Source organism: Cryptomeria japonica, chromosome 5 (assembly GCF_030272615.1).
Source record: "Cryptomeria japonica chromosome 5, Sugi_1.0, whole genome shotgun sequence".
Lineage (NCBI taxonomy): Eukaryota > Viridiplantae > Streptophyta > Pinopsida > Cupressales > Cupressaceae > Cryptomeria > Cryptomeria japonica.
Window position 1 is genome coordinate 612,451,209 of NC_081409.1, and position 16,915 is coordinate 612,468,123.

A 16,915-nucleotide genomic window follows, 5' to 3' on the forward strand; every position below is an offset into this window, starting at 1 on the left:
AGAATACACATAGTTCATGATTTATAAATATACAAACTAAATACAAATTACTATTTAACATCAATATATATTTCTACTAAATTATTAAAATGTCCTAGTTTACATAGTATATAACAACAAATTTGTATCTTCAGATAGCTTCATTTCACATAACTGTCCAGTAGGTCTACCTAAAAATAATAATGATTTACACTATATTACACCTTCATTTAGGAAAGAACTCGTATAGAAACCACACGATACTTTTTCATTTGATTGTCTTTTCACACATCTTGCAACACCCATTACAATATAAACCTCGTGATGCAAATTTAAAATAATCTGACTATATAAAAAAATATAGGGGTCTTTTTAGTGATAAATGCCAAATTGTAAAAGAAACCAACGTTATTTTTCAATTTTCCAAACTCAAACAGCCACCCTATCCCTGTAAGAGCATGATATAAAAGATAACACCACTCTTCCTCTAACACGACTATTTTTTTAGCTTGCCCATCATATAATAATAATGGTTATGCAAATGTCTGCAACACGCTCTTTGTTAGGTCCTTCAGACCAATTTGATCTAAAGGCCATTCATAATTATTATCAGATTCGTAAAATACTTGTGAATGATTGATTTATTTCATCTTGCCACATAACTAAGCAAAATAGAAATTTGCATGTGAGCTAAAATGACCAATCAACTGATTTAATTCATATTCACTCTTTACACTCAAAATTCCGAAAATCATTAATGCCGTTTGTTGCATACGTAGATAAAAAAAATGTCGTTATACTATGTTACCAAGTTCGTACACTCCTCCATTGCCATACTAAACTTATTTCATTAGCTGGAAAGCAACCCTTTAATTGGATCCACAATCCTCAAACATATTTCATGCACTGCAACCGTGACAGAGATACTATTGTCAGTAACTCTAAAACATAGACATGAAATGGTGTGCACGCAAGTCTATTTCTAGGCATGATTTAATGGCTAGAGTAGTGTTTTCATATACCTCGAACACTGTAACCCACTGATATTACACTGATATTATTAAAAAAAGAGATATTACACAAGGAAAAATACAACGGCAGAAGTAAAAGAACTCAATATAACAGAGCAGAATAGAACTGTTGTACTACTCATTCTATTATTTTATTCATTAATATATTACAAATATATAACTGTTGAAAACTCAACATTTCTCCAATAATTATGCTAGTTTGTTTGACAGCTAACTAAAAACTCTTGACAACAAACTGGACTACAGACAGGTCTACAACTCATAATCAAACTCATATGACACATAAACAGCTTGAGTACAATTCAGTTACAAATTAATCTCTAACATTAATAGCCTAGCTTTGTACTCGTCAACGTTCAGCTGTTTTTTAGCTAGATTTATTCATTTGCTTAACTTCTTATCCAAATAAAGAATTTGAAAATATTTTGTTGATAGTTTTAATATGGAAAAAGTACTCAAATTATTAACAAATCTATCACAATAAACAATTCCATTTAGTTGTACAACCAAGGGAAAATTGTGGTGCCGTCACATTGCAGAAAAAACCCTTCGCTTTAAAAAAGTAAATTAGATTTAAGATTTGATGGGAAAGACAAGAAAATTAGGGTTGAAAGGGATAACACCACCAGAAGATTGTTGACATGTCTTACTAGGAAGAGCCAGGGTTATAATTACTATTTACAATGGCATGAAGATGATTAATAAAGTCAAAAAGAGATGACAGAATGTAAACGTCGGTGTGACTGGTGCAGAAATGAAATTTATACCGAATACAGCCACGGCAAAGAGAAGGTGTACATATGGGCAACCTTCCTATCCAATGAGGGGATGAAAGAAAAATAAATGTGAATTCCCGATAACAACAAATGAGAGTTTAAGTTTATGTGGGTAAATTGGATGAATCAATTTCCAAATTTAGGCTATAAGATACAGAATCCCAATTATTTGCATTCCACCAAATAGTATTGTGATGTTAGATTTGAAAAAATTGGGCAACAAGAAGTAATGTTTGCTTTGCAAAGCATGTTGTAGTTCATGAAGGCTAGGTATTGATAATGGGGGTCCCCCAAACCAGAGACGAATGGAACTCTAGTCGCTTGCGACATTGAATGGCACCAGCAAAGAAAGAAACGCATTCTGATTTGTCAGGCAATGCTTGAGTTGTGGTTTCATGGAGCAAATAAGGTGTATATTGGCTTCTGACCAGTCAAGTATTTGGTCCATACAACTGAATGGAAATCTGGAGATAGTCTGCTTCTGCCAGTAGCCTTTATGGCCATAGTGTAATGTGCCCTTGTTGAAATAGGATTTATTAATCAATAATAATAATAAATTAAAATACAAAAGAATAAATATAAAAATTAATATAATTAAAATTTAGTTAAGTTTAATGAATGGTCAAAGGCATGAAATGAAAAGTTGTGACTCCCTCAAACATGAGATATAAAAGGGAGAGAAGAGAACTTCATTTGAAAAAAAAGGGGAAAAAGGAAGAAAGAAGGGAGCAAAGGAATTAAGTAAGCATTAATGGGAAGAAGATAAGGAAGTGACTCTTTCAAAGGGGCAGCAATGATGAAAGGTTGTGACCCTTTCGAAGGGTGGTAATTGTGAAAGGTTGTGACTGTTAAGAAGAGGTGTGACTCTCCCTCACATTGGACGATATAAAGTGGAGAAGTTTTCATTTGAGAAGGTAGGATCCATGGAATAGAACAAAATATCTGAAGTGTTAAAAGCAGATTTAGGAGCAGACCTAAATCATAATTATAAGAAAATCTGGAAGAATGATATGAACATTTATCAAAAATATCAGAACACAAATACAAATCTGCAAACAATAATAAAGCAGGCACCGAAGGAAAAGAAGAGGAAACATTAAATCAATAACCAGAGAATCAGAGCTGATGGAATAGAAAGGATTCTCATACACACATATATATGAGTATACGTAGCAGATCAGATTGATATAAATAGCAGACCTGTGCATTTAAAGAGCGAAACAACATCTAATTGAATCTGTCCAAATTACTACAGCAGACTGAATATACATGACTGCAATAATTCTACAAGTATATTGGGCAGGATTTAGTGTCCTCCCAAAGGGGGCATCACACATAGCTTTTCTGAATTCTTTGGAATTTTTTTTACATTTGGGTTTTCCACTTTTATGTTTGGTCATTGCGGACCAGGCCACATGCAACTAATGTCGTTGATCTTCTACTCACAATAAAATATTAGGGAGATAAGTTATTCCTCTATTTGCCTTCGTAGAGAAAAGTGTTAGCATATAGACTAACATAGTGTAGAGGACAGCTTAGGTGGGTTGGATTCTATCTGTCACAGGAAGCCACATGTTGGTCCACTGCCAATTTTATTTCCATCTTTCTCTCATAGGCTTCCAGATTTCTCAGGAGGCTTTCCAATGAAGAGGAAACCAAGATAAGCCAAAGGAGATCTATCTTCCTTGTGGTCAAGAGTTACGAGAATCTCACCCCTTCACAGTCCTTGAATGTTAACAAATATGACACTTAGTTTCTGATTATTTATATTCTATCTCGAGGCTAACTCATATTTTTGTAAAAGATTTTTTGTATTGATGTACTTCCCTAACAATAAGGGTGGAGAATAAGACAAATTCGCCTCCTGAGTTAATGTTTTGATTGGAGAAGAGTTGAAACTTCCCTTGTCCTTTTGCTTCCTCTAGTTGTCTCATCGAGCCATCACCCATTATGATTAATAGATATGGGCTATGAACACACCACTGGCAGACCTCTAGTTGAATTAAACAGGTACCGAATGTTCCAATTATGCATACCATGCATGTGGGAGCAGAGATACAGCTAGTGATCTATTCAATAAACTGAGTGCTTAATGCTAAAAATTTAAAGCACTGAATTATTAGCTCCAGTTGCACCTGTGAAAATCTTTGTATCTTTGAGAAAGTGCAGTGTGTTTTGGACAGCCATGGTACTGTTTTTAATATCTCGGCCTTGTACAAAAGCCAATTGGGTGTCCGAAATAAATCATAAAAGAGGAGATTTATTCTATTTAGTATTTTGAGATTATTTTATACGCCGTACTACTCATCACAATATGCCTGTATCGATCCATCCTCTTAGCATGAGCCTCTTTTGTAATTGAGACCAGTTTTGTCTTTATAGCTTGTCACACTTTTTTGTTCCTCCTTGATTCCTATGATACTGCATGTAAATCAGACATGAAAAATTCCTAACCTTTGGCATAACACTGCAGCAAATCCATACAACCCAGGGGCATGTCTTTTGGAATAGGAATACTGTAACCGATTCAGGTTTGGTTGCAATCTCGTAAAATTTGAGATTCCCTCATCACCAATAACCACTGGAACTTTGCAACCATCATGTTTGTTATTTCTTGTTCATCTGTTAGGATACTTCAAAAGAAACCTGTGGCACATGCCTTTATTTCTGCTTCAGTTTTTATCTAGGTACATTATCCTGTTCCAATCTATGATATTGCATTGATATGGTACTTATTTTGACACCAATTGATAGAATAAATCTTCTTCCACATTTCTCTGGATGTCTACTTCCAAAAGCAATCCTCCTTTCATCATGAAATAAAGAACTCGTTAACAAGAGGAAGTTCTTGTTGGGATCTCACAAGTAAACTGTAAACCCACCATCTCTTATTTGCTACCGCATCTAAGCAAGCTTGTTTTGATTGGGATAATATGTTGCCGAAATTATGCTTATTCAAGTTATAATTCTACTTGTGAGATCAAAGTATGTTTTTCATGGACTTGTATTTCATTGCCATTTGGGTTGCTAAGCTTCTTCCACCTTTCACTGACTTTTGGGGCAAAATGTGGATAAATTTGCTACATAATCTTGAATGAATATTGTATTTCTATATGCTCAGACTGTGGGTTTGCAACCTAACCTTTTTGTGCATAGGCGTTTTGATAGTTCCCCTCTTTGTCATCCAACATTAAGATGCTTTGACAGCCATGAATGCTGATCTTGTTTGTCAATCAGAATTCCTCCAGCTTGTGATTGTTATTTTCTTGATTTTCCACAGGTTTCTATTTTAGTGAGGTTTGACATGGACAAACCCAGGCCATATATCCATGTTCATGGCAGAGCAGATACCTGGAAGAGATATTCTCATTAGTCCATAGACTGCTGCTATTTGATTCCACCCATATTTAAACAGTATTCCATCAAGAAGAGACTTTAGTCTTTTATAGATCCACATCAACACGTATCCTTGAATATTTAAGGATCTCAGGGTATTTGGTGAACTCTGAACCTGCAATGAACCCACCACCAATAGCTTACTCAATTCTCCAAAGCGAGACTCCTTGCCACTATTCACTGCAAGCATGGGCAGCCCAACCCAGATCACAACAGTTCTTGGGAGCTCCTTCATGGGGTTGACACCTGTTGTGACCTTTTCACACATCGCCCCATTGCAAATGGGGACTCCCCTTTTTTTTCTTTCTAGGGTTTTGCCTTGGCGTCGCAACTGCTAATCACCAGTTTTTTTGCAATGAGTTAGAGTTTTTGAGAAGTCATCCAGGTCAAATAGGGAATTCATGCTCGGAACAGTGTCTAGATGTCGTCAAAGTGCTTAGACGGGCCAAAGGACAGAGATTGCAATTGCTTAGGGTCAATTCTGACACCTTCCTATTTTTACGGAATTCTACTTTTTTGCTTTTTTGTTATTTTCTGCTTTTTCAATTTTTGGCACTTTGGAACCAATCCAGGAAGTAGCTTTTTCGTTTGCTTTTTGCTTTTTGGCTTTTTCTACTTTTTTTCAAAGTAGACCTAGGGTTGGGTCCCACAGGTCATATAGCTTCAATGCCCATGTCTTCTAAATAGAAAAATTGTCTCTGAGTGTAAAAAGCAGAGAAAAAGCTCCGAACTAGGGTTTTGTTCTAGAAGATCTAGATGAATATGGCAGATCAAACATGAACATGGCGAGAGGAAGTTGGAAGTCCGTCCTACACAAGGTTCGGCGTGGCGAGAGGAAGTTGGAAGTCCGTCTTGCAAAAGGTTCGGCATGGCGAGAGGAAGTTGGAAGTTCGTCTTGCACAAGGTTCGGCATGGCGAGAGGAAGATGGAAGTTCGTCCTGCACAAGGTTCAACATGGTGAGAGGAAGTTGGAAGTCCGTCATGCACAAGGTTTGGCAAGGCGAGAGGAAGTTGGAAGTCCGCCCTACACAAGGTTTGGCATGGCGAGAGGAAGTTGAAAGTCCTTCCTGCACAAGGTTCAACATGGCGAGAGGAAGTTGGAAGTCCGTCCTGCACAAGGTTCGGCATGGCGAGAGGAAATTGAAATCCACCTTAGCTAAAGCACATCCAATGAAGAGGTGAAGTTTGCCATGCCTAACAAGCATCCAAGTCTGCCTTGGCTAATAACTTCCAAACTCCGCCCTTTGCATGGCCAAACACAAGGAAGTTCCAATGGAGATCAAAGTCCACCATAAGGTAAAAAATTGCACCAGCATTGGCATGTTCCAATCAAACATCAAAGTCCGCCATGAAAAGCATTTATCAAATTTGCCTAAGGATATGCATGGCTGGAAGAATATCAAAGTCTGCCTTGGCACAAAGAAAGTATATCCAAACATCTCCAAAATCCGTCTATGGCAAGGAAGCTTCAAAATCCGCTTAAGGAAGGAAAAGCAAGGTAAGATGGCACATGGAACATAAACTCCGCCCAAGCCTAAGACATATCCAAGCACTTGTCAAGTTCGCCCCAAGCAATGTCTAACAAGCACGAAAGACCGCTAAGGAAGAAAGAAAAATGAAAGTTAGCATGTCTAGCATGATCTGATGTCCACCCAAGCACATAAAGAATATGTCCAATAAATTGCAAACTCCGCCCAAGTAAGATGGCACAAAGAACATGAAAATGTGACACTAAGCAATTCTGTCATAGCTTAACAGTTGTTAAGTTCGCCTTGGAAGAAGGTCAAGATGGCAAGACAAGGAGAAGAAGTTGAACATGTCCAAGAAATCACAAAGTCCGACCAACACTTGCCTTGCCAAATACAAAGTCCGCCTTACTTAAGTTGGGAATGTCCAAACAAGATGAAAGTCCACCATGGCATGTAAGGGGATGGTTTGAACACTATGAAGTTCGCCTAGGACATGTTTAGCATGAGATGATCAAATTTGCCATGAAGAAGGGAAAATGGCTAGAGGAACAGACAAATTGGACAAGAAGCACGAGATTCACCACTAAAAGATCAATCAAGATTGAAAGGGTTGGAAAATAAAGCTCGACACCTAAAATATTTTTATTTTTTTTCCAACACTAGAATTATTTTCAAAGGGAAAATAAATTCAACACAGAGAGAAATTTTCGACACTTAAAGATTTTTGAACACACATGAATTTCTCTAGACTCTTTGCCAATACATTCACCTACCCAGGGAAGGAAAGGAATTTCCAAAGTCCGAACCAAGTGTTGGAATTTGCGAAGAGGAAACAAAAAATGGCTAAGTGGAGTTTTCAACAAAAAAAGAGTCAAATTCTGACTAAGTGTTGGAAAGAAAACAGGAAGAAAGAAGAATAAAGAGTAAAAGTAAAGAGGAAATGAATAAAATCCTTATCCAAGCGTGGAGTTTGTCCTACTTAGCACAAGCCAAATTCAGAACTGAGGGCAAATCCACAAGAAAAGTTCATTCGAGCATAGAGATGGCCGAAATCTTGGCTAGGTGTTGGAAGGTTCACACGAAGGTGTCACATAATGAAATTGAATAGCCAAAATTTGGCTAAGTATGGGAAATGCTTCACAGAGAAAGTTCCAATTTCCTCCATTGTGGCGTAGGCACAAGGGAATTCTCCAAATTCAGGGCACGTGAAAGAATTTCAAGGCATCAAGAGAGGAAAGTCTTCAGACTTGGCGAAAATATAGAAAGAAATTCCAACCTTCTTGAAGGATTTCATTTACAATCCCAAACCTATTGAAGCAATTAAGGCAACTTCTTGAAGGATTTCATCTCCTAAAGAATTAAAGACAAGCTCCCAATCAGAATCAGATGGTGGCAAGAAGAGTATTCCAAACAAATTTCCATAGACAATTTCTCGACACAAATTGGAAAATTCAGGGAGGACATTCAACAATCAGATTGTTCAAAGTCAACATGTCCAAGTTCAATGAACTCGACTTATCTAGAAACTTCTAAAAGGCACACTTCACAATGCAACAACCTTCTATTTTATTATCGGTTTATATTTAGCAAGAAGGACAAAGTGTCCTCAAATGTAATTTTCTCATTGGTCGAGGGGTAGCTAGTTGTAGCAAACCCTAATTAGGGTTTTATTTTGTAATCTCGACCGTTATTTAAAATCAATCTTGGCCATTGAATTGTAATTGGGGAGCCTATAAATTGAGCTCACCCCTCATTTGTAAATCATGGGAGCATGTTGAAAAACATGTTGAGATAAGCAAATTGTTGTTATGACTACCAAAGTAATAAGTAATGCATTGTTCAAATTGATGGTGATTACTTCTCTTATTTTGGAGTTTGCATGGTTCTCATCCCCCATCATAGTTCAGATTTTATTTCATGTATGTTAGACGAATGCAAGATATGATAAGTATTGATTTATGGTGAATCTTTGCTCATACTTTTGATGAACAAATGATTTTTGTTCATTGTGTAAAGTTAGTCTGAGCTTACTTTGTGGATGCTTGACTTTTGTCTGGATAAATATTGTTCGATTTGATGGTAGTTGTTCATGACATGAAAATGATAAGCACATCCCTTGAAGATTGCACCTACTTTGTGTAGTTGTCCTAGCGTGGCAAAGCAAAGTGTGGTTATTAGGTTCACCCAGTCAATACCGTCTCTTGAATTCTTAGGAATAGATTAGAACTTCTAAACCCTTATCCCTTTTTAGTTTTCTTAAGTCCATGATCCAAGACCCAATCGATAGAGCTTCATTGTCTAGACCTTCACTATGAATTGAACAAGCCAAGCATAAGTCCCCCTCGTATTTCAGCATACATAACCAAGGAAGCTATCCAACACAAAGTCGCTCGTTCGCAAATATAAACCTTGGAGTCGACGTGTGGTCTTTCTCGCAACCTTGGCACACGTAGTGATTTTGTTCGAGAGAGGATAGAGTATCCTTGGATATTTTATTCCAATGTTCGGTAAATGATAAAATGTGAACCAACACCAAAAGGCCAAAGCTTCCTAAATAACCTTGAGTTTTTTATGAACCAAGGGTCTCCATGGAAGGTACTATCTTTTCTTGCTTTGTTGGCAAAATGGCCATGAAATGTTCTTTTGGCATCATAAAAAGGCCTACTATCCCTGCTGGCCTCCCATTCTCCCATACACATGATCCTAAAGTTTTGGGCCCAGAAAAGCCCCAAGAAACTATATAACAAATTTTTGGTAGCTATAGCCTGTTCTCCATTTCATCCATGAAGAAGCTGATTAGACGGGTAACCAGACATAGATAGCAACCATTTTAATTCTTTGCAGAGGAAAGGTCACATGCATGGTGCTGTACAAAGAGCTTTATGTCTTTCTTGCCAATCTGATTTGTTCCATTTGGGACTGCACATCTGAAATCTCAATTTGATTTTGTGAGTTAACTTCAGGAGGAGCCTATGCTCTCCTCTAAAGGTTGCTTAACGGGAACAATCTGCCTATGGCTGCTCAGATAAATATTGCTCTGATTTGGTGTGGCTTGGAGTCTGAACTAGGTGGGTTGCAGGTGGTGATATGTGAAAACAAAAAAATTGTGAATTCTGCAAATAACTTGCATCTTCCATATCATATTTTTCATTTTTCTTGTCATGCTAGCTAACTAATAAAAACTTTATTCTCTAATAGTATATTGGACAAAAAAATGCCGACTCTTCATTCACAACAAAGTATTAGATGATTTTGATCAGAATCCAATCATTTTCGCCCAGATTTGCAATATTAACATGAAGCCCAAATTATTTTTTTGCCGTCTCAAAAAAAGAGGCTATGATAGTTTTCTGTATAAATTGAAATGGTCTGAAACATAAATGTCAATCAAGTACAAAAAAGAAAATGCACAAAATCACCAAATCAAAATCCAAAGGTTTCATTACATACATTTATCTATAATCTCTCTGGTTTTCTCTACAGAAGGACAAGAAGATAGTCAGAAAAAAGGGAAGGGACAACACTTGCAAATTTGCTTCCAAAGGTTTCCAATACAACACTGTATTTCTCTGCGATCACCCATGTAAGATATTCTACAGAATAACGAGAAAATAGAGAGGTGCATCCAAAAAAAATTGTACATCCCATTGGCCAAAAAGGATCATTCATTGCAATCGCATGCAAACCAAATTAAAATATTTATTAATAAATTATTTTTATGTATCCTCTACGCTCAGATATTCAAGATCGGATATTGGAGATGCCTGCATTTTTTTACATTTTGAGTAGCATCGTCTACCAGTTGAGAGTGCACAAAAGGAATCAGCAGAAGATCAATCACCTGTTACAACAGATGGGTCCATAGATCCATTGCCCACATCAAACTTGTGCTGATTGTTCCTTCCTTCATCTGCAGACCACTGTTATGTATGCATAAAACATAATATTCTGTTCATAGGTTATTGTTTCTTTTCTTTCCAGGAATTTCTATTTCAGCAAAATATTCAGGTGGTACAACACCATCACGACCTTCAGCCAAAATCACTCCATTTTCAGAACGGTAGAGCTTCATGCCATCTACAAAAGGAGTCATAAATGAATTAAATTCAAAGATTGAACTTATGTGCAACTTCCAAAAGCTGATTGAACATCCAAGGAAACTAGAACCTTTACCATTTAAGTACTTTGATACATTCATATGTATGAAAACTTCACAATCATGTCGCACTCCTATCAATATGAATTCAAACGTTAGCAGAATAGAGAAAAATAATTGATTGAATGTGCTGTAGAAATTTAAAAATAAAATTAGGTAACTTTCACACCTATGTATCATTCAGTGCTGAAAAGCAGATAAAATGGGAAATTAATATATTTCAATATCATATGCAATAAAACCATAGTAGCATAATCTGACAAAAGATCACCAGTAATCCAGACTTGGGAATTTTCCCATGCCAAACAGCTCAACAATCAAGGCCAAGATTTGTCCAGTCAAACTCTCACACTTTCAAAATAGTACCATATAATTTTAAAAAACCATGTTTTAAATATGTGATAAAAAAATATGCAGCAGTTTTTCAGTTATGATAATAAGCGCTGCCATTTGCCTTTTGGGATTGGCAATTAAAACTTTTTATGGCATTGAAACATGCTTGCCAACATAAACAAATGATATGTTAATTCAGATCTCTACACCATTGTTGCCAACATAAACAAATGTATAGGAGACGGGGACGGGTACTGATACACCAATTTAAAAAAAGGTCGGAGCTGGGTACTCGGATATGGCTATATATATAAATTAAAATTATTGAAATTAACAAATTATATTAATAATTAATAATCATAATCTTATAGAAAAAAAAACATTTAAAATCATAATCACCTGAAGATGCCAAAGAAACTAGGAGGTGAATCCCATTATTTGTATGGGGAAACTTGACAATTACTATATTTTTCAATCAATTGATAAAAATTCAAAGGGTGTACACACCTTAAACCTTATTATTGTTTTGCTTCATTTTCTTACCTCTTTAGGATTTAACAAGAAAATTTTAAGCCCCCAAAAAAAACTTGTAAAATTTTATGAAAAATAAAGGCTTTATTAGAAGTTTCCTCATTTTCAAGAGATGCAAATAAGAGATGCATAGGAGATGCAAAGACACTTCATCTTAAGTCTAAAGACATCTTCATATAGGTCTCCAAGACAATTGTGTTTCTGGTACGGAAGACGAGCACCAGGGGTCATGGTACAAGTCTCCTGATAAATATGCTCTAAACACTATATTGGGCATGAAATAAGTTAATACCAAATAAAATTCATTTGCTATTAAAATCATGATGTTAATTGATAGCGATATGCTTCATAGGAGTGAACTCTCTAGCTATCATACCTTGATGATAAATCATGGATTTTGATCAGAAACATTTTTTGTTAATAAAAATCCTACACAATCAAATCCAGAAGTATTAGCTAACTATCATTATGAATTCTGGAAATTTCATGATTTTAATCAATACCCTTCATGGGAGGGAACTCTCTGGCTGTCATACTCAAAGATCAATCATGGATTTTGATCGGAAATGCTTTTTACTGACTTACAATTCTGGACAGACAAATCAAAAAGCATTGGCTAACTATCAATATGAACTATGGAAATTTCATTATATTATGCATTAGCCTTCATGGGATAAAACTATCTGACTATCAGACCCTAATGATGTATCATGGAGTTTGATCTGAAACAAATTTTGGTGATGAAAGATCTACACAGTCAAAGCCAAAAGTATTGGCTGACCTTCATTTTCTATTTTTAATGTGGTTAATGTTAGCAAAAATGCATATATATATATATATATATATGTGTGTGTGTGTGTGTGTGAATTTCTAATTCTGTTAGTTACTACATTACTTAAGATATGATTGTATAGATGTACCAAGGAGAGAGATCATCCTCACAAGATAAACTGAAGCCCCTTCCGAGCATGATGATAAAGTAAATGATGTTCAATGTAATATGAATATGTTTGTTTACTGTGACGTCTCTATTTTGTATGTATAAGCTCAAGAGAGTAGTAGATGCACTGTCTTCAGTTCATAAACTAAAGTGTGCTACCCTCAATACAAACAGAGAGAGATAACCTTGTAAAGTAACCTGAACTTGTTCAGAAAGGATAATAATAAAATGAATATGTTGGCCTGAAAATTTTGTCAATACAGTAACCATAACTCCATGGAGTTTGGGAATGGAGGGACAAAGTTGCTATTTTTGTTAAAACTGCTAATTTCTTGTTTGTGATTTAACTCACTTGGTTGGGTAAATATGAAGCCTCTAGTTCCCTTAAGGGATACATAGGCAGGGCCGAAAAATTGATTCCCCAAGGTATAGATCTCAGTCTAGGATTTGGTACGATATAGTGACCTTAACCCATTTGGTACAAGATGGTGTGATTGTGACAGTGAATTGTTGTTATTGCAAGAGGTAGGTATTAGAATATTTAATTATATTTTAGTCACCTATATTTAGTTCCTTGTTTAATGGTCATTTAGCTTTTTAGTTAATTAGCTTTTAAGCTTTATTTAGCATTTAGCTTTTTAGTAATTCACTTTAAACGACTTGTTCTTAATTTAGAACGTCGTCTTGTAATCTCTTTATATACGCTTGTATATTGTTGAATAGATAATCCGATTATTGAATCATTCATTCAATTTATTTTTCATGGTATCAGAGTAGGTCGATGGGATTCTTTAAAGTTTGGCGAATTTTTTAATAAAAATTCATGGCTTTCTTTCTGGAATATTTTCCAGATTTTTTTAATTGTTTTTTATAAAAAAACAATTTTGCTTTTTTGAAAGCTTTTTGAGGGTTTCTGGTTTGTGGGTGAATTTCTGTGTTGGGCAGCAGTTCATATTTTTTTTAGAGTTCTGGAGATTTTCGGGCCTGCAACTTGGAGTTTTTTTTGCAGATTGAAAATTTTCCTAGGGTTTCTGCAATTTTCGACTAGGGTTTTGACCCTTCAGTTCAAGTCGAAATTTTATTTTGCTTGCAGATTCTCGGTGGCTTTTTCGAGACCTCAACTGGGTCGTCGTCAAATTTTTCTGGGTGCATCGTTTTCCGTGCCTCGATTTTTGAGCCGTCAAATTTGCATTTTGTTTTCAGATTCTTGATGGGTTTTTCAAGAGCTTTTCTGGGTTGGTCTCAGATTTTTCTGGGTGCCTCTTTTTTGCACCTTGAATTCTGTGCCAGCAAATTTGCCTTGGAATTTAAAAACAGTTCACAATTTCTGCGATTTCTGTGGACGTTGGGTATTTTTGCTGTTTTTTTTTGCCACCATTTATGCTTTTAAGTTTGCAGAAATTTTTTTATTTCTGGGTTTCTTCCAAACCTCGAAATTTGTGCCTTGGAATTCGTGCCAAAATTTTCCTCTAGGGTTTCAGATTTTTTGTGCAGCGACTTATATTCTAATTTTTGAATCAGATTCTTTTGTCTCATGCTTTCACTAGGTTGACCTCATTCAACTTCCACTTTCATGATGGCATCTTTGACCAACATCATGTTGGAACACAGTCAAAAGTTCAACAACTGCCACAACACCTGGAAACAGTGCATGTTCACGATATCTGAATATCGTTGCCCTGATCAGATTGATTTAGGCCAGACCTCGTCCTACAGGTCCTAGGGTTTTCACATTTTTTTTCCCTCGAAAATTGTTCGAAGGGTTTAGAATTTTTTCCTTAAAAATTATTATCTGTCATCTGCAAAGCTTGCGTGGGTTTTCTGATTTTTCGCCATAAAAAATCATGGGAGGGTTTTGCTTGATTTTTTTCTCAAAAATCAAGGTTTTACCACGTGATGTCTACTATTTTGCCACGTGAGGTTTGTTGTTTTACCACGTGATGTCTACTATTTTGCCGCGTGAGGTTTGTTGTTTTACCATGTGATGTCTAGTATTTTACCACGTGATGTTGTCTGGTGCTTTCCTGCATGATGTCTGATGTTTTACCGCGTGATGTTTGGTGTCTTACCACGTGGTGTTTTGGGTCTTGCCATGCGAAGTTTCAGGGTTTTGTTCGATTTTTTCCACAAAAATCGTTTTAAAGGTTTTTACCATTTTTTTCCACAAAAATGATGATTTGTATCTTCACTTTTGGAGGGTTTGCCAATTTTTCCTCAAAATCATGGTTTCAGGTTTCAGTTTGGTTACCCAACATCAGGTTGGATGGATTCTGGTATTCTTGGTCATTAACACTTTTCAGATCCAGGGAGGGTCTCCACCACAGCAAAAGTTCTTTTCATTTGTGATCAAAAGACCTGCAGTGTCTTCTGTAGGGTAGTTAATAGATAGAATGACCATTAAGGGAGGGTATTAGAATATTAATTATATTTTAATCACCTATATTTGGTTCCTTGTTTAATGGTCATTTAGCTTTTTAGTTAATTAGCTTTTTAGTTAATTAGCTTTTAAGCTTTATTTAGCATTTAGCTTTTTAGTAATTCACTTTAAATGACTTGTTCTTAATTTAGAACGTCGTCTTGTAATCTCTTTATATTCGCTTGTATATTGTTGAACAGATAATCTGATTATTGAATCATTCATTCAATTTATTTTTCAGTAGGGACTTCTAAAATTGAAGTAAATATGTTAAAAAGTTTTGTTAATAGTTATAATAAATGTTTTCCACAATATTTCATTGAAAAATCATTAAGTATTAGATTTAATAGAGATGATATTATATAAAACTCATTGTTTGCTGAATTATAGTTTGGAATTTGGATATAATTAACACGATAATTATGATTTACACCCACATATCATATCATTTTAAGCAAGACTGTATTATATAGTATTAAATTATTAACAAGCTGTAAGTGATGACAACAATCAAAGTATTAAAGCATGATTCTTCATTCAGTAGGAATCTAAAATATTATAGATATTAATATATTGGTCATACTGTCATTCTGTATATATTACGGCAATCGACTATATTGGACTGGTAAAAATGTCACTAGAAGGAGAAATAATTTAATAAATAATAATTAGGAAGGGCAGATCATATAAAGCATTGACTTAGTTGCCGACTCGATTTCAAAATGATAATATATATAAATTTCAATTACAAAGTAATTTAAGTTGCAATTTTATTTAAAAAATATAATAATAATGATGATAACAGAATAGCGAATAATTGGTTAGGTGTATTATAACATAATTGTTAAAAGTAGTCATCAAATGTCTTGCTTGGTCGATGCATGTTACAAGAAAATTATAGATGGAAAACATTGAAACTGGAAATAAATTCCATAATGGCTTATTAATGAGCACTAAATGGCTTATTCTTTCTCCCTCTAATTGATTCTATGGATGGATTAAACATCAGTTATGCTTGCTCTTATTACAGAAAGCAATGACAGAGAGAATGATTATCGAGATATTTGATATTAACAAAGGAACGAAAGCATCCTTAAATAAGAGTTACAAATGATTTATCCAATAACAATAAGATCGACAACTAAGAAAGGCAAATGGCAACTAAAAGAATAAAGAATATTCCTGAAGTCTATCCTAACAACATAATTGACCATTATAACTAAATAGTACAATATTATTTTAACACCCTCCCTTAATGGTCAATTTGTCAACTACACCAAGGTTATCCCAAATTTTGACAAATTTGTCAGGGCTCAAAAGACCTGGTAAGAATGTTTGTAGTTTGGTCCTCTATCAAAAAGTATTGTAACATCACTGCTCCATCCTCCACAAGTTGTCATATGAAATGACAATGAAGCTCAATATATTTTATACGCTCATGGAAGACTAGATTCTTGGCCAACTTTACCACCCCTTGGTTGTCACAAAAAAAAGGGTTGAGGCCCTACTTGAGACATTTGCATGGTCTAAAAGCATCCTCCATAGCCATACTACCTCACATGTTGGTTTGATTGTTCCCCAATGCTTTGAATCTGTCAAAGAAAGTGCTACCACCGGTTGCTTCTTATTGGCCCATGTGATTACACTCATACCAAGACTGAAAACATACCCAAAAGTGGACTTCCTATCATCAACACAACCTACCCAATCTAAATCTATGAATCTAACCAAATAAGGATTTTTGCTTCTATTATACAAAATGTCAAAGTTGAATGTACCTTTCACATATCTCATCACCCACTTCACGCAACCCAATGTTCTACCTTAGGGGCTATCATGAACCTGGAAATGTAACTCACTGCATAGCTCAAGTCAGGTCTAGTGGCTA

The 16,915-nt window shown here is 35.4% G+C and overlaps 1 protein-coding gene across 3 annotated transcripts in view; it reads right to left on the reverse strand.

The window, feature by feature from the left end:
• Positions 1–301: 301 nt before the first annotated feature.
• The window catches only part of LOC131063748 (uncharacterized), a 105,948-nt gene continuing 89,334 nt past the window's right edge, over positions 302–16,915 (reverse strand). The window contains exons 6-8 of one of the 3 annotated variants that reach the window (XR_009111126.2): positions 10,825–10,881; positions 10,493–10,728; positions 302–885 (exon numbers count right to left, since the gene is read on the reverse strand). Coding sequence is in view for 2 of the 3 variants with exons in the window: in XM_057997650.2 (XP_057853633.1) it covers positions 10,604–10,728; positions 10,825–10,881 (182 nt within the window). In the remaining variant the exon portion in view is untranslated. Of the gene's footprint in view, positions 886–10,332; positions 10,729–10,824; positions 10,882–16,915 lie in introns of those variants that run through there. The other 2 variants (XM_057997650.2, XM_057997651.2) reach the window with 2 other exon arrangements.